Source organism: Rattus norvegicus, chromosome 18 (genome assembly GCF_021556685.1).
Source record: "Rattus norvegicus strain SHRSP/BbbUtx chromosome 18, alternate assembly SHRSP_T2T, whole genome shotgun sequence".
NCBI lineage: Eukaryota > Metazoa > Chordata > Mammalia > Rodentia > Muridae > Rattus > Rattus norvegicus.
The window spans coordinates 73421619-73446248 of NC_141551.1; the positions used below are offsets into that span (position 1 = coordinate 73421619).

General features: G+C 45.5%; 1 protein-coding gene across 5 annotated transcripts in view; it reads left to right on the forward strand.

Annotated features, from left to right (window-relative positions):
• Positions 1-223: 223 nt before the first annotated feature.
• Epg5 (ectopic P-granules 5 autophagy tethering factor) overlaps positions 224-24630 on the forward strand; it is a 97558-nt gene continuing 73151 nt past the window's right edge. For 4 of the 5 annotated variants that reach the window (XR_015642426.1, XR_015642427.1, XR_015642428.1 and 1 more), the window contains exons 1-9: positions 224-339; positions 11492-12433; positions 13974-14217; positions 17654-17790; positions 18258-18365; positions 19420-19493; positions 20868-20973; positions 23341-23455; positions 23821-23971. Coding sequence is in view for 2 of the 5 variants with exons in the window: in XM_087593254.1 (XP_087449380.1) it covers positions 280-339; positions 11492-12433; positions 13974-14217; positions 17654-17790; positions 18258-18365; positions 19420-19493; positions 20868-20973; positions 23341-23455; positions 23821-23971 (1937 nt within the window). In the remaining 3 variants the exon portion in view is untranslated. The remainder of the gene's footprint in view (positions 340-11491; positions 12434-13973; positions 14218-17653; positions 17791-18257; positions 18366-19419; positions 19494-20867; positions 20974-23340; positions 23456-23820; positions 23972-24630) is intronic. The other variant, NM_001427613.1, reaches the window with a different exon arrangement.

Below are 24630 nucleotides of genomic sequence, written 5' to 3' on the forward strand. Positions count from 1 at the left end.
CCGCCGAGCTTCAGTTTACGGTTCACAGGGCGTGGCTGGAGGCGGGGCGAGGGCTGGGCCGGGGCGGGCCCTAAACAAGAATGGGCGGAGCCTTTCGCGCACAAGTAGTCCCTTACTAGTTTGTCCCAAGTTGCAGCCCGTACCGGCTCCTGTTGCTCCTTCCCTTGCCCAAGTGGTGGAGTGTTTGTCACGTGACATTCAGGAGGCCGGAACTGGGCGGCTTGCGTGAATTGCAGGAGTTTGACAGAAACAGACCGCGACGTCGCGGAGGCAGAGTGTATGGCGGAGGCTGTGAAGCCCCGCCGGGCCAAGGCCAAGGCCAGCCGGACCAAAGGCAAGGTGAGGATGCTGTCGCTCCCTTGCGAGCCCTCTGCAAGCCGCGGGTCCCGTGGAGTCCCGTGGAGTCTCGTGGGTTCGGGCTGTCAGGATCGCTTGGCTGTCGCCCTGTCCTGACTTCACTGGGCTTCCTCTCTTTTGCTCATCTTCTTGGCTTCCCACAGCAACGCCTGGCTCCGTGCGCCGAAGCAGTTTTTTCCTCCTTTGCCCCATCTTTCACTTCCTATCTTATCCTCTGTAACATGGGAACAGGTTCTGGAAATGCACGGAGACCGGACGTCCTTCGCTTGGGAAGTATGGTTTGTAGACAGCAGTGATGTGTCAGACCTCTTCGTTTTCCAAATTTCAGAGCGACAGTATTATTTCCCGTGTACCCGATTGTTTTCAGTGTGCCGCGAATATACAAAAATCAACACAGGGCAGAATCCAGACAGCAGGGATGGATTTGATTTTTTTCTGGATTGTTGCGCGTCAGTGTGGTTTTAGGTTGCATTTTGAGATTTTCACGTTGCTCCTGTATATTGCTGAGGCGAAGAAATTCAGTTCTACCCTAAGGTGGTGGTCAGACCCATCTCTATCTATAACTATGTATATTTAAATAGGCTTTTAATTATGTAGCCCTGCCAGGCCTGGAACTCGCTATATACCTCGAACTCCCAGAGGTCCTGCGAGCCACCACACCAGTCTACCATAACTTTGATTTATCCAAAACAGAATTTACACGAATTGAAACCAACAATGAAGATGGTATTATTGGTATAGAGATTCCCTTCCTCAGAATTGGTGGCGTTACTGAGCCCAAAGTATAGCTTTTTGTGTGTTTGGGAACAAGTTTTAACTGATTTATGGGAACTTCATTTAACAGAGTGTAAATGAAGTATGTGGATCACTTTCTGTAAGGTGGTATGGATTCAAAGGCTTAGTTCAGGAAGTGGGGTGTCATGTGATGTTGTGTGGACGTTGCTGTAGCTTCTGGCTTTGTCTCAGTACCTGGCCTACATTCCTCAGTGTTAAATACCTGGTAGGTGACTCCAGGATGACAGGTTGTGGTCATGTATCAGGTATTTACTACTGGATAATTTAGATATAGCCCTAATAATGTTTCTATTCTTCTAGTTTGATCGTCTGTAAAAAATAGCACTTCCCCCAATTCTGAGGATCTGGTGTTCATTTATTTCAGTAAACATAGTTTTAAGAAGAACAGAATCTTGAATTTGGATTTGCCCTGAAGACTTAATTGATTTTGTAGTAAGGCAGAATGATGATGCCAGAAGTCATGAGACTCAGCTGACTGAAGGATGAGGATGAGTTCAAGGCCAGCTGGGGTTCATAATGAAATCTAGGTTAGCTTGATGTTATATGAGGAGACCTGTCTCAGAAACGTTGTATCAAATTGTAAATTCTAACAAGCTACAGGTGTGTCTGGTAACTGACCGGGTGGATTAGGATGTTTCCTGGTCAACCCTTCCCACCTGTGCTGGTGGGCCTCCTTCCCCTGGCCCACTGCCTAGGAAGTTGTTTTCTTCCTTTGTTTCTTCTAGGCATGGATTATTGTTGGAATAAAGTTGGGCAATGCTGTATATTATTATTTAAGCCTCTTTTGTGCCTTGTGAAATGCACTTATTGTTTCCCACAAAACAATTCTATCCATTTGGGATATAGGAGAAAACCCTTAGGCCTCAGTGGTGCCTATAGTCAGGAGAAGGCAAACCAAACCCAACTGAACAGCCCCCATCCATATTGAGACACATGCTAGAAGGTGATGTCGTAGAAAAAGAACAACCGTGGTAGAGGTTTGGAGTACTTGTGAGAGGCTTGGATGGGTTGCAGTCTCAAAGAGTTGGGCAGTGCAGTCCTTATTCAAGGGGACATTTGTTTGTTTGTTTTGAGACAAACCCTCAGTTTGAGACAAACTATCAGCTCTGGTTGTTCTGGAACTCACTATGTAGATCAGGCTGGCCTTGAACTCTGCACGTCTCTGCCTTCCAAGTGCTGAGATTAAAACTATTTGTTCCCTTCCACCCTTGTTAAGGAGACTTACAAATGAAGGTGTTGCAGATTGGAGGCATTAACAGACCATAGATCAGTGTGTTCTGTCCTTGAAACTGTAACGGGACAGTGTGGCTAGGGAGGAGTGAGTGGACAGTCAGAAAGGCAGACCCTTGTAAGGAGTTTGGCTTTTCCTCGTGTGACATTAGAATCAGTGTGGGCTTGAGCAGAGGAGGGCAGAATCTGACTTAGGCTTCAAGGAAAACTCTGTGCTTGCATGGTTGAAAAGAGACTATTAAGGGGTATTGATGTGAAAACAGTTCAGATTTCAGAGGGAGTAGGAGATTCATTCTAGAGCCAAATATTCATGCCTGCGGCCTAGGAACACAGACTTAGGTTACCTGGAACATACATTCTAGTGCGGTAACAGTTTCATTAAGGTTTTATAGTTAATCCAAGAAAGTCAGAAATCAAATAATTAAAAAAAAATGTACCCGTGGGACATTAGGGGGTTGGGTCACAGTGAAGTGGGGAGTCTGCTCTAGGCCTCAGGGTTGGTGGGAGCCAGGGCTATGTAAAAATTTGAAATAAAAGTTTGTTAGTAGCATAGAGGTGTATTGTAGGGTTGGATGTGTGAATCTAGTTTTCTGGATTTAGCCTGAGGCTGAGATGAAAATTTGCCAGTAATTAACACATAGTTGTGCAGATGGTAGAGAACTGGAGGATCCAGAGATGGAGGCCAGACATAGCCTCTCATGCAGGGCAAACGGTGCAGGGCATTTGCAGGGCATTTTCATAACATGTGAAACACTCCGGGTTCTGTCCCCAACACTGAAGCAATAGCAAAGCCAACAATAACCATACTGATGGCATTTAAACCAGAAGCTGAATTGTTTCACTTTGGATTAATGCTTTAGTAAGAAGGCTGGTAGGATGGCTCACTTGGTAAGGGAATTTATATGTGAGCCTGGTGAGATCAAATCTCAGGACACAAAGAAAGGGAGAAGGAAAGAGCCAGCCACTGAAAGTTGTCCTCTGACTTCCACAAATAAGTTCCATCTCCCCTGCCCAACCCTGTTTGTCTCTCTCTCTTACACATTCATTCATTCATTCTCTCTCTCTCTCTCTCTCTCTCTCTCTCTCTGACACACAGAAATGCGCATGCACACATATATTAATAATAGATCAGGAAGTTAGAAAAGAAATGGCTGGGAAGAAGAGGAGCCAAGAAATGAGCAGACAGTGAGGTGGGCTGTGCTCCCGCTGAGGCTTCATGGAGAATGTGGGTCTTGGAAGCTGAGGGAAGAGTGTGGGAGGGAGGGAGAGATCAAGTTGGTAACTTGCCTCAGATGAGGGAAGCAGGGTTGGCAGGTGACCAGAACAACACTAGAAAAGTAGCAGCCCTGGGGACAGTAAGAGCCCCATCCTCACAATGCCGTCTACTTGTGTGTGGCAGTCTTTGTCCAAAAGAGAGATGGTAAAATTGTCCCCAGAGCTTTGACCTGACACTTGTGCTGGTGTGTCTATCTCTCCCTCCTTTCAGTTGGTACTACACTAGGCATCGTGCTACGTGTGTAGCATGGATCACACACTTGGTCGATAAACCACACTGGTTTTAAAACACTCTTATAACAAGCATTGAGCCATTGAGATTTATAAGGAGTCCCTCATTGTCTTTTAAGGAAAGAAAGGAGTTCTAGGTTTCCTTAAAGGAGTATGCAGAGAGAGCTGGAAGGCATAGTTAGACATTTCCACCCATGTTTCAGAACAAACATAACTGCACAATTATTTTCCCATTGCTTAAAGAAGTACGTACATGATAGTGTGCACATGCACATTCAGAAGTGGACACCTTGACTTCGGTCTCCGGGAGACGCTGTTAGTGACAGCGCCTGTGTCCTTCTAGTTTAGCTTTGCTCTCTTCTGCCTTACAACAGCAGTCCAGAGCATTTGACTGTGACAAGCTCAAGGTTCAGGAGTACAAACATTTCCAAGACCAGAAATTATGTAAAAGTTTTAAGAAAGAATATGAATTGTGAGCACAAACATGAGCAAATTCTCCAAAAGAGACGATTGTTTCCCTCAGAGGAAGAGGGTACATCAATAACAGTTAAGAGAAGCTCTATGGGGGCTGGAAAGATGGCTCAATGGTTAGCAGCACATGGCAGCTCCGAACAGTCTGTGACTCCAGTCCCCAGGAATTAGACACCCTCTGCAGCACCAGGGACATGTATGGTGCATGGGCAAAAGACCCATACACATAAAAATAATATTCTTAAAATAATAAAAGTAAGTCACCTGGCTTTGTCTCATGTACTTGTGTGATGCTGTGTTTAAGTAGATAATAGACAAGCTACCTACCATCTTGTCAGGCAGTACATTTTCTCCCCTGCCTACCTTTCCTCAGAGATGCCATTCGGTGACTACAGAGGTCATGAGGGGTCAAGCTCTGATTGCTTGTGTAAGGCACCACAGAGCCACTGGGTCAGCTCCAGCACTTGGGCTTGACAGTTAGAGAAGAGAGGGGCTTGGACCTTTCATTTTTGTCCACTTTGTCCCTAGTTAAGTGTGTCCCTCCGTATTCATTATTGACTTACATTTCTATATCACTTCTAGATGTTGTTGTTGCTGAACGATTTTTAGTTTTTATCTTCCGGTTGTGCTGGGGATTTAATCCAAGTCCTTCTTTGAATGTGAGTGCTACCACTGAGCTAGATTTATTCTCAGCCCTGAATGATTTTAAAATCGTTTCTCTATGTACAAAAATTGTATTGAGGTGAATAAGGAAGAAACACAGATTGTTTTAATCCACTTGGCTATTTTTATATCTAAGGGCTGGAGACTGGCCCAGTGGGTGAGGGCACTTGCTGCTCTTGCAGATCCGGTCTGGTTCACAGCACCCATGTTGGGAGGCTCACACTCTCTCATAACATAGTTCCAGGACTCTTGATTCCCCTTTCTGGCCTCCATGAGTACTGTGTGCATGTGGCTGCACATCCAGACAGGCACATGCGCGCGCGCGCACACACACACACACATTAAAAAAAGAAACAAATTTCTTAGAATTGCAGAGACATGAATTTTTGTGCCAGTGGCTTGTTAACACACTGAGTTGTTTAGATCTTATTTTCACAATCTGTGGTGATCATTGTATTCACAATATGGCATCTAGAACCTTTTTCCCTACACATTTAAAGTAGGCAAAGTACCTGGAAGTTGACTGGCTTTACCAAAGTGGAGTTGCAGTAGACTCCCACCTTCCTATGGAAGTTCTTCTGAATTATTCGTTTTTCATACACCGAGGACTGTGCAAGCCTCTGAGTGTGCCAGAGTACATGGTTCTCGTAGGTGTTCGTCGGGTAGTGTGATGGCTTCATCTTGGAATCCTAGCACCTGAGAAGGAGTTGAGCATACAGCTGATGCTGGCTCTGGCCAATTACAAGTGGTTCCTGCTAGCTCAAGAAATACTAACCACAGAGTCAAACACTGAGGGCTTTGGACCTACAAGGTCCCGAGACACCGTCCTGCTCTCCAGGCACGTGTCTGTTCGGGCAGGCAGAACGTAGTCATCTGGGAGGAAGCTGCCACAGAGCTGACTGGTATCCAGTATTTCTTTCTAGCAGCCTTTCCTTAAACGCTTTTCTTTTTGAGCTTCAATTTGAGAAAACTGCTTGTTCCAGCAAGCCTGCTGAGCACGCACTTGACAGATCATGAATCCTTACTTGTTTTCATGTAGCGTTTTCTTATCTATTGTTTGACAGTTGACGGGTTGACTTTTGTTAGATCCGCATTGTTGGCTGACCTGGATCTAAGGCCCAGCTGCTGTGAGTGTGGGATGAAGGAGTTTGGAGATGCACATTGAGCCTTGAAACATCGTTATCTGACATCAGTGGGAGGGGAAGCCTTGGTTCTGTGGAGGATTGATGCCCCAGGGTAGGGGGATGCTAGAGCAGAGAGGTGGTACTGGGAGAGTGGGTGGAGGAGCGCCCTCATGGAGGCAAAGGGGAGGGGGTGAGGGGAGTGGGATGAGGGATATCATTTGAAATGTAAATAAATCAAATGCTTAGTTAAAAATAAACAACATAGTTTGTGAACAGGAACACAGGCAAAATCCCAGAAGGAGACAGTTGTTCCCCTCAGAGGAAGCAGGGTACGTTAATAGCCGTTAAGAGAAGTTCTGTGAGGGCTCAGTGGTTAGCAGCACTGGCTGCACTTTCAGAGTACCTGACTTAAATTCCCAGCGCCCACATGCAGCTCCCAACTCCAGTGACTCCAGTCCCCGGGAATTCGACACCCTGTGCAGCACCAGGGACATGTACAGTGCACAGGCAAAAGATCCATACATATAAAAGTAAATATTATTAAAATTAAAATAATAAATAATAAATAAAAACTAAGTTACCTTGTCTCATGAGTGTTTGTGTGGCTCGTGAATGTTGGCAGCTGTAATCCTATCATGTTCTGCTTCACAAACACCTATCTTCTCCCAAATATTCAAAATAACTTATTGTTTTGGCTATTAATCTGTCAAAAATTTTTTTTTGCTGGAGATTCAGAGCAGAATAATTAGCAAGCATAGGTGATTTGTTTGACTCTCTTGCTTAAAATTTGACAGCAAAACTGAACCATTTTAGTGATTTCATTTGGGCGCTTAGTTTGTTTGAATGTAACAACTTTCTGTTTTCTTTCTCGGGAGACCCATCTCTCTGTATCTCCCTGACTGTGTAGACCAGGCAGCCTGTAGCTCACATGGAGCGGCCTGCCTTACCTCCTGAGTGCTAGGAGCACCTCTATGCTCAGCCTTTAACATAATAGCACTTTACAGTGTTATGTAAATAAAATCTCCATATTTAAAAAAATCCAGCCTGGCCTATTACTGTGTTACCTAATGACTTTTTATGTGTAGTGTGCGTTTTGCCCTTCCACCTTGTGAGGGTTGTGTGTTGGACTCAGGCTGTTAGGCTTACCATAGACGCCTTTACCTGCCAAGCCATGGCGACAGCTCAGAGGCATTCTTTTAAGACCACAATTATAATTGTTTGTTAGTCGCTCTTTTCTATTGTGTCTCTGAGGTACAGCCTCATGTAGCAGGGTGACTGGAATTCTCTGTATCTGAGGATGAGTTGGAGCTCCTTATCCTGCTGTTTCCTTCCAAGTACTGGGTGTACCACGGTGCTGTACCATCATAGACATTTTTTAATTTTTTAAGATGATTCACTGTCACATTTCTGTTAGTATTATTGTACAAAATAATGTGATATTTTCAAACATGCATGTAACATACTTTGATCATATTTACCCCTCATCCATCCAATAGTTATTTTTTATTCTACTTTTTTGAATTATTTATTTTATATACGTGAGTACAGTGTCCCTATCTTCAGACACACCAGAGGGCATCGAATTACAAATGGTTGGGAGCCACCATGTGGTTGTTGGGAGTTGAACTCAGGACCTCTGGAAGAGCAGTCAGTGCTCTTAACCACTGAGCCATCTCTCCTGCCTCATAGCTTTTGATTTTTTATTTCAGACAGTGTCTCTCTCACTATGTAGCTCTGTCTAGCCTGGAACTCAGGGATTTACCTTCTGCTATCTGAGTGCTGGGTTAAAGGTGGACTCCACCAGGCCTGGATCACAGTTACCTTTCCTTTGAGACAGGGTCTTACTGGCCTTGAGTTCGTAGTCCTTCCCCTGCCTCTGCCTCTGAGTGCTAGGAGATATCTATCTCCACTACTCCTATTAATTATCCAGTTACATAACCACGTCTCCTGTGCCACAGAAGGGCTTATCAAAACTAATAACCGGAATGTAATAATGTTAATTAAAAAATAGAACATATTTGCATTTTAAGTTTTCTCCCTGAATTATTAGTTTTTGTCCTAGGATGCATTCTGGAATCCCATGTTGGTGCAGTTAGCAGCTCTCTAGTTCCTTCATCCTCAGTCCCCTGCTCACCCTGTCCTTTTCCTCCGTCTGTCTCTACAATGGAGTGATTTTGTAGGTGGTTTGATTTTTCCCGTGCTAAGTTGAGGTTCTGTGTTGGTAAGAAGGACACCACTGCCTCTCTTGGAACACTGTATCAGGAGAGGAATGCTTTCCTGACAATGCTAACTCACTCACTTGGTTATGCTGTGTTTGCCAGGATTCTCCATTGAAACTCACTATTTTTTCTTTTGTAATTATGAAATGCCTGAGTCTGTTTGTTACACTTTTGCTCAGGTTCTGGCCCAGTCACTGTCCCATCTGTCATGCCTGTGGCATCGGGTCATTACTGCCACCGTGGTTTAAACATATCCTCAAGGATGGCTCATATGTTCAACAGTTGCCTCCCAGAACAGTGACGCAGGAGGAGCTGCGGCCCAGCAGGCTATTAGGGATGCTTGTTGTAGGAATTCACGGGGCTCACACCGGACCCTGGCAGTTCTCAGGAGGGTTTTTACAACAAGCGTGAGCTCGTCCCCTGCTCACTCCAGCTTCCTGTCTCCTGCAATCCTTCCCTGTTTCTGGAGAGTTTGCTGTCGTGACGTCATGTGACTTGAAGTCCTTACAGATGAAGCACCGTGCTTTTGAACTGTGGTCTCAATATACACCTTATACATATCCAGCTTTAAGCATTCGATTGCCAGAATGGCAGATAGGCTGGCACCTGTGGGGGTGGGGTGGGGATGGTAACTCTGTTTTTCCTGTTCCTTGTATGTTTGTTGCAGTTCTGCATGCAAGGGTGGTCACCTCCTGCTCACTGGGTTTACTTTTCATTTGTTCAGTATTTATTTTAGATTGTAGGCTCTTGTTTTGCATGCTATACTCTAATGCTATGGTTTGCTGTTGGTTTGTTTGGTTCTTGAGTTACTGCAGCCTTCTCTTGGGTTTGGAGGGAACATGTTGGTCAAATGAAGTCACACGTGCAGGTCTGTGACAGTTAGAGACGGTTTCATTTTGCTTAGCCTCTGGTAGGTGATCCATTTAAACATTTCATCTTCATTTTTGGATCATAATTTGTTGCTTATTGTGGTATCTTTTCTTTTCAGATTACATTAGTGAATGTTCAAATTGAATGTGCTCACAATGGGCAGTACAAAGTATAAGACTGAGTGTCTCTGAGGTGGATTTGCATTCCATCTGTTAAGTGTGAGAGTTTTTTTTTTCTTGAAGGAGGGAGGGTTTTCTTTTGGGCCTCAATGTGAAGGAGTTGTACATTGTAGAAGTAAGGCCTGGTGGCTCTCCTGGTGGCAGCAGCAGGAGGAGGAGGCAGCCACTCTCCTCTGCAGTGGGGATCTGAGACAGGTGACTGCTGATGCTCAGTTTGTTTCGTGCTTCACTGAACATGGAGGCACTGCCCACAGTCATGACAGGTCTTCCCACCTCAGTTAATCCTCTGAAACCCTTCTCACATCTGTGGTGTGTCTGCCGGAATGATTCTCTATCCTCTCTCAAGCCCACTTCTCCTCAACTTGACAACAAAACATCATTTTAAAGTCATAGCATTTCATCTTTGGCCTCACATCAATCATGGTCATCTAATAACTAAGATTGCTTTAATTCAATTAAAAATCCCCATAGTCTTGATCATGTTGAACAATATTTGGATGTCTAAAGTCTAGACTATCCTCTGAGAGTCCAGATAGTTCATTAACTGTGAGCTTGTATAAAAGAAAAACATGATACAAACCTCATATATAAACATTCTCATTCCAGAATAGAGGAAAGTGGGCATAGGTCCAAGGAAAGATTGTTTTGTCCAAAGTTAGATATGAACCAAGAGATCAAACACCAAATTCTACAGGTAGATATCCAGCATCAGGGCTTGTCATCACATCAATGGAGGTCCATCAGAATGAGCTTCAAGGACCCACCAGCTCATCATTAGGAGTGCATGTGACGTCATTCTTTGGCCAGCTCCAGTCTATAGACTTGCTTGGTGGATGTCCAGCATGCTGGAGTAGCCAGTGTACCTGAGGCTTTACCTAAACAGCTTCCTGCAATGCCGTTTTCATCCCTTCCTCAGGGAATTTGTCCCTGTCATATGCTGACAGACCGCAGTCCCTTTGTGGAACCACGGTATAAATTTCCACGACCTCCAAATTCTTGCATCCTTCGTACCTGCAAAGCTGTTAGCACATGATGACATTGCTGGTCTCTGCGGCCATCTCACCGTGTCGTCTCCTCACGTTCGAGTTCAGCTGCAGCAGCCTCGTGTGCCATTGAGGATGCCCAATGCATCGTTTTGAACCTGGGATTCCTGTGTTTCATTTCTAGTTCAGGCCTTCTCTTTTCACATCAGTTTACAAATTTATAGTTGGGGATTTCCTACGCTGAGTTACTGTCCTCAAGGGAGCTTCTCCTGTTGTCCCAGTGAAGAGAGGGAGGCTTCTTCTTAATGGAGGCAATCCCTCCACTGTTACTGGTGTTTTCCAACCCAGCTTGTGTATGGTTTGAATTCGCTGTCACTCATATTCTCACTGAAATGCATCTTTACTTATTAGGAAACTTTCACAGACTCATGTAGAGAAGAGGAAGAGGCACCTTTGGGAGTATACATTACATCCTATGAATGCATTCCATTTTAAAGTAAATTTCTGTTAGCCTCTGTTCAGTTATGGTCCCAGTTCAAGCAGAAAGCATGGCAGAAGGAGCACCTTTATAGGGTGCTAAAGGCAGTGGGGAGGCTGATTCACTGGGCGCGGCCCACACCATACGTGGTCAGCAGGCATGGAGCTTGCTGGTTGGTTGCTTTTGGTTTCCATTATCAATTGCTGACGACTGCGGTGGGTTTAGCTCTTAGACTTCAGAGGTGCTTCTTTGGGGTCTGTTCATGGTTGCCACATGTCACTGAGGAAACCAAAGTTCTCTTATTAATAAACAAATTTAGAACTGGACACAAAAGAAACTCAAGGGCAGTTTTACTAGAGTTTAAGAGAAACTAAACGGCAGTTTAGGTGACAATCCTGGTAGCTGCCAGGAGAGAGAGAGAAAATGCAGTGTCTCTTAAGTGAGGTCTTAAATGGAGACAGATGGCTCGTTGAGGAAGGAGAAAGCTTCCTAAGAACAGAGTGGGCTGGTGAGCTGAGGAGAGCCCTCAGTGTCAAAGTTTAGATATTTAGGGATAGCTTAAAGAGTCTTCACGCTGAACCATTAGCTCTTGTTATATTTCTTACCTTGCTTGTAGGAAAAGAAGAAGCATGAAGCCCTTCAGAGCTCTGACGCAGCTCTCCTTTCAGAGACGTGTAGAGAGCAGGGAATCCTGTCTCCAGCTTCTGAACTCAAAGGGGATGGACTGAATGTGTCGGCTGCTTCCCAGTTCCACAGCGATGTGTGTGGATGGAATGAAAGTGAAATGTTTGATATACCACTCACCTCCTTGACTGTAGTAGATGAAGGACCCCCGATACAGGACACAGAGGACCTAAAGGACAGGGGCGAGGTGGCAGCCCGTGATGGAGATGATGAAATCGAGTTGAAGGTCGACCCTGGAGACAATGTCAGAACTGAAGGTGACCCTGGTGACCCTTCCAAGAACTTTCCAGAAGTAGAGGAGCGCACATTCATGCAATGTGGGTCTCCAGAAAACACACTGCAGTCTGACTTTCCCTGCACTCAGCAGGAAGGGGCAAGTTCACAAGTCAGAGAAAGTCCGACTAGGAAAGAAGATGCGAAGGCCCTTGGCTGTTCAACGGTGCTTCAGGATGTTAGCTTGCACAGTCCTTATGAAACCAAAGAAGTTCCTCAGCCACCTAGAGTGAAGAAACTCTATCCCGAGTTGCCGGCTGAGATTGCTGAAGTACCATCGTTGGTGGCAGTGAAGCCATTGCTCCGTAGTGAGCGACTCTACCCAGAACTCCCATCGCAACCGGAACTGGCACCCTTCACTAAAGAGCAGCTCAAGCTCTTGGAGCCTGGCTCATGGCTGGAAAATGTTGAGTCTTATGTAGAAGAATTTGATAACATTGCTCATCAGGACAGACATGAGTTTTATGAGTTGCTTTTGAATTACTCACGATGCAGGAAGCAGTTGCTGTTGGCTGAAGCCGAGCTGCTCACTCTGATGTCTGACTGCCAAAATGCCAAGAGTCGACTGTGGAGCTTTAAGGATGAACAGATGGCCGTGCAGGTACCGTGACTGTGTGTGTCGAGCTTCAGAGTCTAGGAGGTTGGCAGTTGAGCTGCCTTTCCCGAGGTGCTGTCTAGGATTTGGTCTATGTACTAAACTTACACTGGCCCTGGCTTCATCAGTCCAGGGACCACATGATCAAATGGCCACGGGAGCAGGCATATAACATGTAGGGGAGGGGCAGAGTGGGGTGCATCTCAGTGGAGAAGCACATGCCTAGTCTGGAGGGGCCAACAGCTCTTGACATCTAATTGACACTTTAATGATTGTGAGGAGTAGGATTGCTTCATCTCAGGATTTCTCAGAGAAGCAGGAATCTGGATTTTTGCATGAAGGATGCTATCTGGCAGTGTTGGCAACTAACTAAATAAAAATACACGCAGATACATATTCTACAGAGTTCAAGCCAGCAAGCCACGTCTCAAGATAAAATTCAGTCCATAGACTCTACGCTTTAGATTTTGGCATAATGCCACAGATGTGTAGTCAGTGGACTGGTTGGAAAGTGATAAGGAAAGTCCATTAGCTGTCACCCCGCCCCCAGGAGACCAGAGCCAACATTTCCTAAGGACCCAGGAGGGATGGCAAGGAAGAGAAGGCCACTTCTGACAAGTTTGCCATTGAGGGTAAGCTGGAGGAGATTCTGGTGACACATGTGACTTGCTGACCCCTACCTCTTATTTGTACAGAGCCTTGCATATCTTTTTGTAGATTCTGTGGTAAGAGACACATTTGGAAATATTAAAAAAGAAAGGAAGGTGGAGGAAAAGCTCAGTGGAGAAATCAGAGCACTGTTGCTCTTGCAGAAGACCCTGGCACGTCTTCATCCCAGCACGTGTGTGGCAGCAACCTAATGACTCTAGTTCCAGGGGACCCCGTGCCCTCTTCTGCCCTCCGTGGGCAGCTAGGCGTACACAATGTGCAGACGGAACAGTTGTACACATAAAATCTAAAGAAAGGATGGACTAGCGTGTGGCGGGAGGAATTGGTACAAAGGAGAAGGAGTCCTTTTGAGCAGACAGAGTGAGGTAGACCTAGAGATATTTTGGGCTACTGTGGAGTTGAGGGAATGGCACGTTGGCCTTGGTATTCTTAGCATAGAAAGTAAGATACCAGTTGTGAGAGTTTTAGGAATACATATTACTGTTCACTGACTTCACAGAATCATTTTTTAAATGATCGATTTATTTTAGGTATATTGGAGTTTTGCTTGCATTTCTGGGTGAAAGTGTTAGATCACCTGGAGCTGGAGTTTCAGACAGTTGAGACCTGCCATGTGGGTGCTGGGAATTGAACCTGGATCCTGTAAGAGTAGCCAGTGCTCTTAACCACTGAGCCATTTCTCTAGTCCCATTGGGTCACTCTTTTCAGTAGTGCTTTGTATGTACAGTGTTGGCTCTCACTGTGTCGTGTGTACCATGTTGGTCCTCACTGTGGTCTAGGCTCTTTGAGATAGTGCCAGAGCCTGTAAGTCTTCCACCGGCTGCCTGACTGCATGAGACGCAGCCGGTCTCACATTTCATCCTTTATCTTCCACTAGGGTATCTGTGCAGATCAAGTGAAGGTTTATGGTCATCACCACTACCAGAGAGTAGAGATGAATGAGAATGCCCTGGGAGAACTGAAGAAGCTATTCGATGCCAAATCTGAGCACCTCCACCAGACCCTGACCCTCCATTCCTACACTTCTGTGCTTTCGAGGTTGCAAGTGGAGTCCTATATCTACACACTGCTCAACAGCTCAGCCGTTCTGAGGTCTGTAGCAGTTTATCAGGCAGACAAAGGTACGTAAGCCACGGAAGCTTCCCTCTTACAAAGATTTATTTATTTATTATATGTGAGTACACTGTAACTGTCTTCAGACACACCAGAAGAGGGCATCAGATCCCATTACAGAGTGTTGTGAGCCACCATGTGCTTGCTGGGATGTGAACTCAGGACCTCTAGAAGAGCAGACAGTGCTCTTAACCACTGCTCTTAAGCCACCTCTCCAGTCCCCCTCTTACACTTAACTGTGAAAAACAATTGAGGGTGCAGGCCTGCGACATGACTCGATCCTAACTGGTCTCAATGTATCCTTGTGTCTTTTTCCTTCCCCCTCAGTAGCAGTGTAGGAGCAGGTCTGTTTACTGACATTGCTTGAGGAGTGTGAGGCCTCCTTCCCCATGTCTACCGTTTTCTTCCTTCAGGAGGGAGAGAAGGGGCCTCTCTTTGCCTGTGCTAAGCTATGGCCCAATGGTTTTGATCCCCAAACTAATCATCAGGAAACCTTTTCTTTTTTTTTTTAAAGATTTATGATTTTCACTATAGTTACTATTAGATTTACATATTTTATGTGTTTGAATGTTCCACCTCCATGTCTGTCTGTATACCTCATGCCTGGTGCCTGCAGAGGTCAGAAGATATACTTGGGTCCCTTGGCTTGAGTTACAGATGGTTGTAAGCTGCCATGTGGGTGCTGGGAATCAAACCCCGGTGGGCCCTTTGCAAGAACAAGCTCTAACCACTGAGCAAACCCTCCAGTCCATTTTCCTGTTTCTTGTACTTTTTTCTTTGTTTGCTCAGTTTGTTTTCTTGAATTTCTTTTTAACTGATGCTCTATAATGTTCTGAAGTAGAAATTCTAATTTTTCTCATGGTAGTTGCTTGCTCTGACACATTGCTAGGACTTTGTGGGGATCATTTTGGGAGAGGGGAGACATTCATTTCCATGATGGCAGGGAAGTCATGAAGGCAGGTATAAGCAGCTGGTCACCAGGCATGAGGAACACAGACAGACAGACAGACATGCAGGTAGATCTCAGTCAGGATGTAAGACCTTAAGACCAGCCTCCAGCGGCCCCCTTCCTGCAGGCTGCACGACCTGCACAAATCCCCATCACTGGGCACCGAGTGCTGAGTAAATGTTCAACCACACGTTTGCTCTTGGCTTTGGGCATCTCAATTCAGTATGCACTGGGTTCACCTTCAGAGGTTCCACAGCCTTTAACCATCTCAGCATCACTCTCGGCTCACCTAACGCAGTTTCAGGAGCATGCTGCCTCAGTTTTGCTCGTAAAAACAATAAAACAGGAAAGAAAAGGAATAAGGGCAGGCATAGCAGTGTAGGTCTTTAGTCCCAGCACTTGCACTGCAGGGGTGGGGGCGGGGCCTGGGGCAGGGGCAGGGGCCTGGGGCAGGGGCAGGGGCACAGAGTTTTAGTTCAGCCTGGTCTACAAAGGGAGTTCAAGGGAAGTTCTAGGTCTAGACAGAGTGAGACCCTATCTCAAAAACAAACATCAAGCCAAACAGAAAAAGAGTGAGAATAAGAGAGAGATGGGGAGATGTGTGTGTGTGTGTGTGTGTGTGTGTGTGTGTGTGTGTGTTAGTGTTAGAGAGAGAGAGACAGAGAGACAGAGAGATAGAGAGACAGAGACTGTGTGCTGTGTGTATGTGTGTGTGGGGGAGGTCACACAACAGTGACAGGGATGGCTAGAGGAGACTCTGCAGACACTTCTTTGAGCAAAATCCCCTTGTGAAGCCTTTATAACATTTCCAAGAACAAAATAAAATCTTGACCTTGTATAACATTTTAGAGTAGTGGGAAGACAGTTTGGTATAGTATATGACAAAGAGCAGGGAGGAGCCAGGGATCATAAATTGAAAGCTGTCAAATCATAACACAGACTGCTTAATTCTGTATCAGGCAGAACCACAGGGAGCTATGGCCTGATTCAGGCTGTAGGTTCTAGCTTGATGGCACAGGGCCTTGTTCTAACATAACCAGCAGGGTAAGCATCAACTCCCCTCGCTCCATGTCTAGGCATCTGGGGGGCTTGAGGTAGGATCACCTGGGCTCCAAAGTTCGTGGGTAGCCCTGTTTGTCTAACTCGAACATTCACAGCTCTTGGTTTCTGTATGGGGCTGGTTCCATCTGCTCTGTTCCTGCAGCTCTTCTTGGTAAAGGTCCTGTGGTTCTGGTACCTTCAGTATCTTGAGGTCTTCACTGAAACGTAGGTTCTGTGTTCCCCACTTTCTGACAGGGAACTGTCTAGTCTTACTCAGCAGCTGTCAGGAAGCTTGGGGAAGACACCATGCTCTCCTCCCCACACTGTTTCATGTAGCATCCCTACACAACCAGTACTGTAGACAGTGGTGCTGAGTTCTGTTAGCCTGAAATACAGCTTGGCGCAATTGTGCCCGCACCTCAGCTCGCCGAGCACACACTTGCCTAGGCAGTCGCGATCAGGAAGGAAGCCTTTCAGGGCACTCCCAGTTTAGGCTCTTACCCTTTAAATATGTGTTCATTTTCACAGATTGGGTTTTCCATGTAAGGGCCTTGCCTTCAGCGTCTTCTATCAGCTCAGTGAGAACACTAGGTTTCTCTCCTGCATTGTCTTGTCTGCAACATTGAACTCACCCCTTTCCTGGGGAACCCACGCATTGCTCAACCCTTTCTGCTGCCCTTGTTGCTCTTTCCCTGTAGACCTGGGTAAGGAAAGTGAGCTCTAACCATCTGTAGCTTCAGTACTGCCTGTCTTGAGAGCTTCTCCACCAAATAATTATCATTTTTTAATCCAGTCTCCTTCAAGTCTTCAGAGCATGGACAGAATGGCCAGAATACCAAAGGAATGATCTCTGTCCCAGTTCCCAGGAGAGTCCTTGTTCATCTCTTAACCTCTTCATGAGCCAGGCCTTCACTGTCTACATCTCTCTTAACACCCTGGTCTTTCAGACGCCCAGCAGAATGGCCCTCTAAGTTCTGCCTGTATCAGTTCAAGACTTGCTCATCCAGTGGCTCCAAACCCTCCTGTGCTTGTCCAGTACGTGATCCCAAAGGTGTAAGGACCGCGTGCCACCCTTGTTACAGCAACAACCCTGCCCGCCCCGTGTTGCCATCATTGTATTGTATTGTATTGTATTGTATTGTATTGTATTGTATTGTATTGTATTGTATGTATACATCATTAGTTGTATTGTATTGTACAATTGTGTTGAGTTAGTTGCTTCTCTGACAAGAGACAACTTAAGTCCAAAGAGTTTATTTTGACTCACAGTTCAGTGGAATACAGTCCTCACAGAGAGGAAGACATGGTGACAGGAGCACTGTCAGGAAGTGGATAGCCTCCTTGGGTATTTATCTGAACTAAATGTTTACACATTTTGGTTTTTTCTTTAAGTGGAGAAGCTAAGAGTCCACCTTCCCATTACAAGGGCTCATTTAATCTTCTCTTCCTTATAGTTTCTAAGCTGACGGAAAGCATCCCCTCTGACGTGTGTCAGCTGAAGGAGTGCATTAGTGTCTTGTTCATGTTCACCAGGAGAGTGAGTGAGGATGCCCAGTTCCATGAGGACATCCTGCTCTGGCTGCAGAAGCTGGTAAGTGAACAGAAACAGGCGTACAAGTTGTTTATTGCTTGGGTAATTTAACAACCATTTATTTCATATTTTTTCTTCTATAGCTTTTCCAGCCACTTCATTTCATGGTTACTGACTTTTCTTTGATGACACATAGTTAACAAGTTACTTGTCTTGTTACTCTGTCTCTTTAATGAACTCTGGCTTTCAGGTCAGAGTTGAACTGGAGGAAATGGCAGACGGAAGTCTGCCACATTTGAAGACTGGCTGTTGACTCACCAAGTAATTATGTTTGATGATGAACTTTAGTCATACTTTACACAAGAAGGGAAGTGTCAGAATTTGGAGAATTTAAGCATCTTACAGAGTTATGACTGGATATCTAGAAATATTGTATGCACTTGACTCTGAGTAGGTGCTCTCCTACCTCACTGTGTCCATGAGTCTCTTAAATCCATGAGTGAAACCATGGGTTCTTCATTGTTCAGGTGTCAGTGTTACAGAGAATTGGCTGTCCTGGAGATCACTTCTTTCTCCTAAACCACATTCTTCGGTGTCCAGCTGGCATTAGCGAGTGGGCTGTTCCTTTTATACAGGTATGATGGTGATTTTATGGTTCTGGGGATGGGTTAGGGGTTTTATTAGGTCTTTAAGAAATGTCTGATAACCGCCCCCCAAGGCCTAACTGATATTTAAATAAACATTTTAAAGATTTATTTCTGTTACATGTATGCCGTATGTGTCTGCATAGTTTATGTGCACTGTGCATATATAGCATCTGCAGAGGCTAGCAAGCATTGATACCCTGGAACTGGAGTTATAGGTGGTTGTGAACTTCCTGATCTGGCTGTGGGGAACCAAACCCTCTCTCTGGAGGAGCTACATGGAGTGCTCTAACCACTGAGCCATCCCTCCAGCTCCCTAAGTAAAACCCTTGAACCAGGAGGAGGACATGTGTGTGAGAGTCAGTGTCAGAACTTTCTGGGTCATCAGAGTTGAAGAAATTAGGACAGACCTGCAAAAGTAGAGAAGTAACCTAGCTTGCTAGGCTCACACATGCTTAATTTGTTAAGATTTCGGTGCAGGCCATCCTGCCATGGCTATTTTTCTCTTCTATCCCACAGTACAGATGATATGTAATCTGCTAGCATGGCAGAGAGGCCCTAGGCTTGCTGGGAATTCTCCTACACTTACCAGTTTGACCCTGTCATTTAGTCTCTCTCTCTTGCCGAGCACCTTTTGGCCATTTTTATTATTCATAGCAACCACTCAGATAGCAGGAACCAAAATGTATGCCAAGGTCAACTCAATTCCTTCATATTTTCTTAACTTTAGGCATGGAGCCTAAATAATTTTGAAGAGAAGAGGGATGTTTTGTTTTTGTTTTGTCTTTTACTGGTTTAAAGCAGCAGTGTTGTGCTTCGTCCCAGCTGTGTGGGTGTCTGCGGTCGGCCGCTCACCCGCTGCCCTTAGACCGACTGCAGCTGTGTGCACGTAACCGTATGCACCTAGCTGCTCCCGCCTTGCCTCGTGCTTTGGCTTAGGCCGCAGGGTTGGCCTTGTTCTCTGATTGCCATCTTGGATGTTAATGCGTATAACTCAGCTTGAGCTGGTTTTCTACAGTAGTCTTTTTTCATTTTCTGATTTCAGATCAAAGTGTTGAATAACCCTTCAGGGGTCTTTCATTTTATGCAGTCCCTTGCCCTGCTGATGTCTCCTGCCAAGTAAGTGTGGAAGAGCTTTGGGAAATAGAAACTGAAATACTTCTACAAAGGACGGCTTTTCTCAGCTGCCCGCGTCCAAAGCAGGCTGCTAAGGGAAGGAAGCGCTGTCACTCTAGGATTTAACACTGCAGATTCTCTTTGGGTGTGATGGCCCTGCCCCAAAGTTATGAATCTAGCCACTTATGAACCATTTTCTCTGCCCTCGTTTAGTGTGTTTGTCTCTCGTTGTGTGTGTTATTGTGAAAGATGCCCTAGACTGCGATAGTGTGTTTCGTGGAAGAGGTTTAGTGTTAGAGAGGGGGATCTGCAGAGCTGAGGTGCTGTGGAATAGTGAGTGGTCAGACAGCTCCACAGTGCATGAGTTGGCTTGGGGAGTGAGTTGGATTCTTGGAGTGAGTGAGAGGGGCTGAGGCAGAGGCCCCAGCTCGGGGTGTACAGAGGACTGGGATGTAGGTAACTGCAAGTGACGGTAACAAAGGGAAGGAACTGGGGTGGGGACTGGAGGGTAGAAGGTCTTGAAGTTAAAGACGAACTTGGTAAGGCTTGGCCTGTGAGCCAGTGGAGGGTTCTTGAACAGGGAGCAGACATTGTGTTTAAGAAGATTAGACCAGGTGTTGTGAGGCTCCAGGGGTTGTAGGCTGTGTTTGGAGGATCTTTAGTCTAAGGTCAGCCTGGGTTACACCTAGACAAAAAAAAAAATGGAGAGCGTGGTGGTTAGGACAATTGGGAGGAGAAGAAGGAGAAGGAAACACTTCTTCATTGTGTCATTGGTGGGTACAGACGTTTGCATCTCCTGGCTCAGGGTCCTAGCTTTTTTTATTTTTGATAAGATTTTTTTTGAAGATTTATTTTTGTTTTTAACCATGGGCATTTGTATATGTCTGTGTGTTGGGGGTGTACGTGTGAGTGTGGGTGCCTGTGGGGGTCAAAAGAGGGCACTGGACCCCATGGGGCTGAGTTATAGGTCCTTGTGACCTGCCTGACATGAGTGCTGGGAGCTGAACTTGGCCATCTACAAGGGCAGCAAGTGCTCTTCGCCACCAAGCCATTTATTTTAACTTTTTCTTTTCTTTGTTTGAAATGGGGTCTTACTATGTAAGACCTGGAACTTGTTACCTATCCCAGGTTGGCCTACAACTAGTTATCTAGCCTAGGATGAACTTGAACTCAGAAATCTGCCCATTTCTGCCTTCTGAGGTGGGATTTAATGCTAAGTATTACCATTCTTGGCCTAGCTTTTTACACGTTTGCTAATTTAAACCACTGGCCCGGTGGGTGACCCCTGATCTCTCTTTAGAATAGATGACCTATCATGTGCTCAGGTCAGGCCGTCTCAGCCCTCCATGTGTCAGAGTCACGTCTGTTGTCTTTTAGAAACCGAGCAGAGTTTATGTGCCACATGAAGCCCAGTGAATGGAAGCCGTCATCTTCGGGGCCAGCCTCTGGGAACTGGACACTTGTAGATGAAGGAGGGGAAGAGGTAACTTGTGTCGCTTTGTTCCCTTAGTCAGTCTTGAGCTCTTTCTTGCCAGGCGTTGTTCTAAGCACTTTGTCCTAAGTCTCGATTCTCCTGGAACAACCCATGAGATGAATACTCCTGAGACCCATTTTACTGATGGAGACCCCTGATGTGTGAGGGGAGGGAATGGCCTCAGGTCATGTGGTCATGAAATGCAGAACCTCTCGAGCAGGTTCTCCTAGCCAGTAGCCAGCCCATTCTGACATCCTCTACAGATATGCTCAGGGACAGAATCTGGAAGGGGAAAATGAAGTAGGTGGTATCTGATGTTTACATTAAGGGTTATTTTGCACAGTAGCAGATTCCTGAGACCAGACAACCTGCTCCGAATACTTTTGATGAAAATTTAATGACCAAAATCCAGCTGCTCAAGATAATTTCCAAAAACAAACAAACAAACAAAAACCCAAAAAACTAAGATAATTCTTGTTACTATTTCTTTCTTGCACAAATTGTTAGTGGTGTATATCTGAGGAAGTTTTCTTCTGCTCATTAGCAGTTCTGGGTCCTGGTTCTGGCGGAACTCCTGATTTGGCCAGTATGGTGGCACAGCAGGTCAAGACACTTGCCACCAGGCCTGACAGCCTGAGTGGCCCTCGCTACCCACTTGATGGCAAGAGAGAATGACTGTACCAGGTTAGAAAGCAAGACACCCACTGCTTTGTTTTTCCCCAGAAGACCAACAACAACACAAAATAAAACAAGCTGCCTTCCTAACAAAACAGGGAAAACCCAACAAAGCTAGAGCAAGCAAGGGAACCGAAACCAAGAGCAATCCAGAGGGGCCTAGTACTTGAGACAGTTACGAGGTCAGCTGGATGGGAGGTCTGTGAGGGAAGCCGCCATGGTTCCTTCACTCCTCTCAACACTAGCTCACGAAGGCTCACCTGAGCATGTCATAAAGCTGGGCCTGTGCGTAGATCAGAGTGTGCTGCAGCCTACGGAGCCACACATGGTTGCTCCAGGAGCGTCTGAGGCTCTTGTTAGTCATCATATGCATCACATTATGTTCTGCATTACGTGATATACCTGAAGTAAGTTAGCTTTATAAAAAGTTTTAACAAGATGATGATTTTGGATGCTGAACTCCCCCGCCGCCCCCCGCAGTAGCATGGCACAGGCACTGGTGGGGGCTTCATGTAGATGGCAGGACACAGAGAATCTCATCTCAAAACAACAAATCTGGGAGCTGGATAGGGCCAACTTTTCATAGCATCCTTTTATGAGAACGTGCCTTTGTGTATTTTAGAGGAAGTACCATCAATAATTAAGAGCTCTCACTAGGCCTCGTCTTTTCTTTTTTTAGTTTATTTAACGTATGAAAGCTCTCCTGCATATATATCTGCCTGCCTGAAGAGGGCATCAGATTCCCCTACAGATGGCTGTGAGCCACCATGTGATTGCTGGGAATTGAACACAGGACCTCTGGAAGAGCAGCCAGTGCCCTTAACTCCAGCCCCTAGTCCTCATGTCTTAGAGGTCACACATTAACTCTCAGTGCCACTAAGCTTGGGACTAAGCTCCAGATTCATGAACCCTGGGGCAAAAGCATAACTAAGCTGTAGTGGAGACAGTCGATAGAGTTGTGCATATGGGACACAAGTTAGCTTGATTTCTAGGGTGACTTTAAGGCTCTCCTTCAAAAAGATACCAGTGGTGTCCCCTGAAAGATCTTTGTCCGCAGTTTTTTCTTGCCCACAGCAGAATCTGAGGCATCTGTAGCAAACACTAGCTGCTGCCTCCAAAGTCTGTTGAGCATGTCCGTAGGCAAAGTCTATTGAGCATGTTAGTGGGCCTTGAACTTAGTAGAAGAGAACTGTGGCTCCAGATAACATGGCCTGCAGTAGAATATGCTGCTTTAGCTGTTGACTGGTCTGAGCAGTGAATCTCACAGTAAGGTGGACATTCCAGAAAGTTCTTTTGTTTTGTTTTTTTGAGACAGAGTTTCTTTGTGCAGCTCTGGCTGTCCTGGAACTTGCTCTGTAGACCCGGTTGGTCTCTAACTCAAAATCAAAGATCTGCCTGCCTCTTGCCTCTTGAGTGGTGGATTAAAGGCATGTGCTGCCACCTCCTGCTTTTAGTCTTGTCTTCATGATAGAAATTTGATGAACGTAGTTCTGGGCTCTGAACAGTGGATATGATCCAAGTACATATGAATTATACTTGGATTTCAGAGGACTTCCAACTTGGCTGCAGATCTAAGGCTATTAGGTCACTGGCCTTGAGGAGGAGTCTGCAAGGACCATGTTGTGATTTGTCGTTATATAACCACGTACTACAGTGTGATCTCATCTGGTTAGCTGATGTGATTTGGCATCTTCCCTTTAGGATGAAGACCCTGAGACCAGTTGGAGTCTCCTTAATGAAGATGACTTGGTTACCCTTTTGTCCCAGTTTCCCTTTCATGAGCTCTTTCAGCATCTTCTTGGGTTTAAAGCAAAAGGTAGACCAATCTCTGTTGTCATAACTGTGTCCAGGCGCCACACAGGAAGCATCAAGTCCTGCTTCCTGGGGGCCTGCTGATTGGGGGTTTTCCTTTGTCCACTTGTGCAAAACCTCCTCTCCCTTGGGTTATATATATATTTTTTTTACTCGTGCTTAAATGAAGGCTCACTAGTGCATGTGTTACCTATTTTAACTACTTCAATGTACATTCTTTCAAGCTCCCTACTTGACTGTGGTATTGAAGCAAGAGACATGCATGGGTTAATTCCTCCTCTCCTGGCTTTCTCACTGAATCATACATCTGTGTTCTGCAGTGTTTTGTTATACTAATTACATTCCCCCCTTTACCCGTTTCACTTCTAGGTGATTATTTACCTGAAACAACAAGGCCCCAAGAGATGATGAAAATTTTTGCCTTTGCCAACTCATTAGTGGAGCTTCTGGCTGTGGGACTAGAAACCTTTAACAGAGCCCGCTATAGACAGTTTGTGAAGCGCATTGGATACCTGATCAGGTAGTGCTGCTGTCGTCAGTCCTGTGCTGGTGTCACCTGCTTAGACACAACACTGTGAGGGACTGTCATAGAAGTGAGGTAGTTCTCCTTCCAGCTGGCTCCGGTGAAAGCATGTGCAAGACTCAGCTGACTGGTTACATGACCCTCCTTAGAGTTCTGACTCTCAAAGCTGCTGCGGAGAGAAGGGTCAAGGAAGACGCAGCCCTTCACGTCTTCGTTCCCTTTCTGTCCATAGCCTGCTTCTTTGGAATTGTCACTGACTGAGCTGTGGCAAGGACAATAATTCTTTACGTCTATTGCAGTTCTCTGCCATCCTTTGTCCATATCTTACTGTAGTTTAAAATACTTAGAAACGTTTCAAAGTCTTAACTAAGTCACTCTCCATTTGAACTGGGAGAACTTCATGTATGTGAGTGGAAGATGGTTTTATTTATGGCTTATGGTTTTATTAGCTAGTGTTTAAGAGAGTTTTGAGTCTATGCACTGCTTCTCTCTAAATCAACTTCATACCCTTTTCTACATCTTCGGGGTTCTTTCTGTATTATTTTCTACAGCACATACATAGGCTAATTTTTTTTTTAAAGATTATTTATTTCATGTATGGGAGTACACTTTCGCTGTCTTCAAACACCCCAGAAGAGAGGGCATTGAGTCCCGTT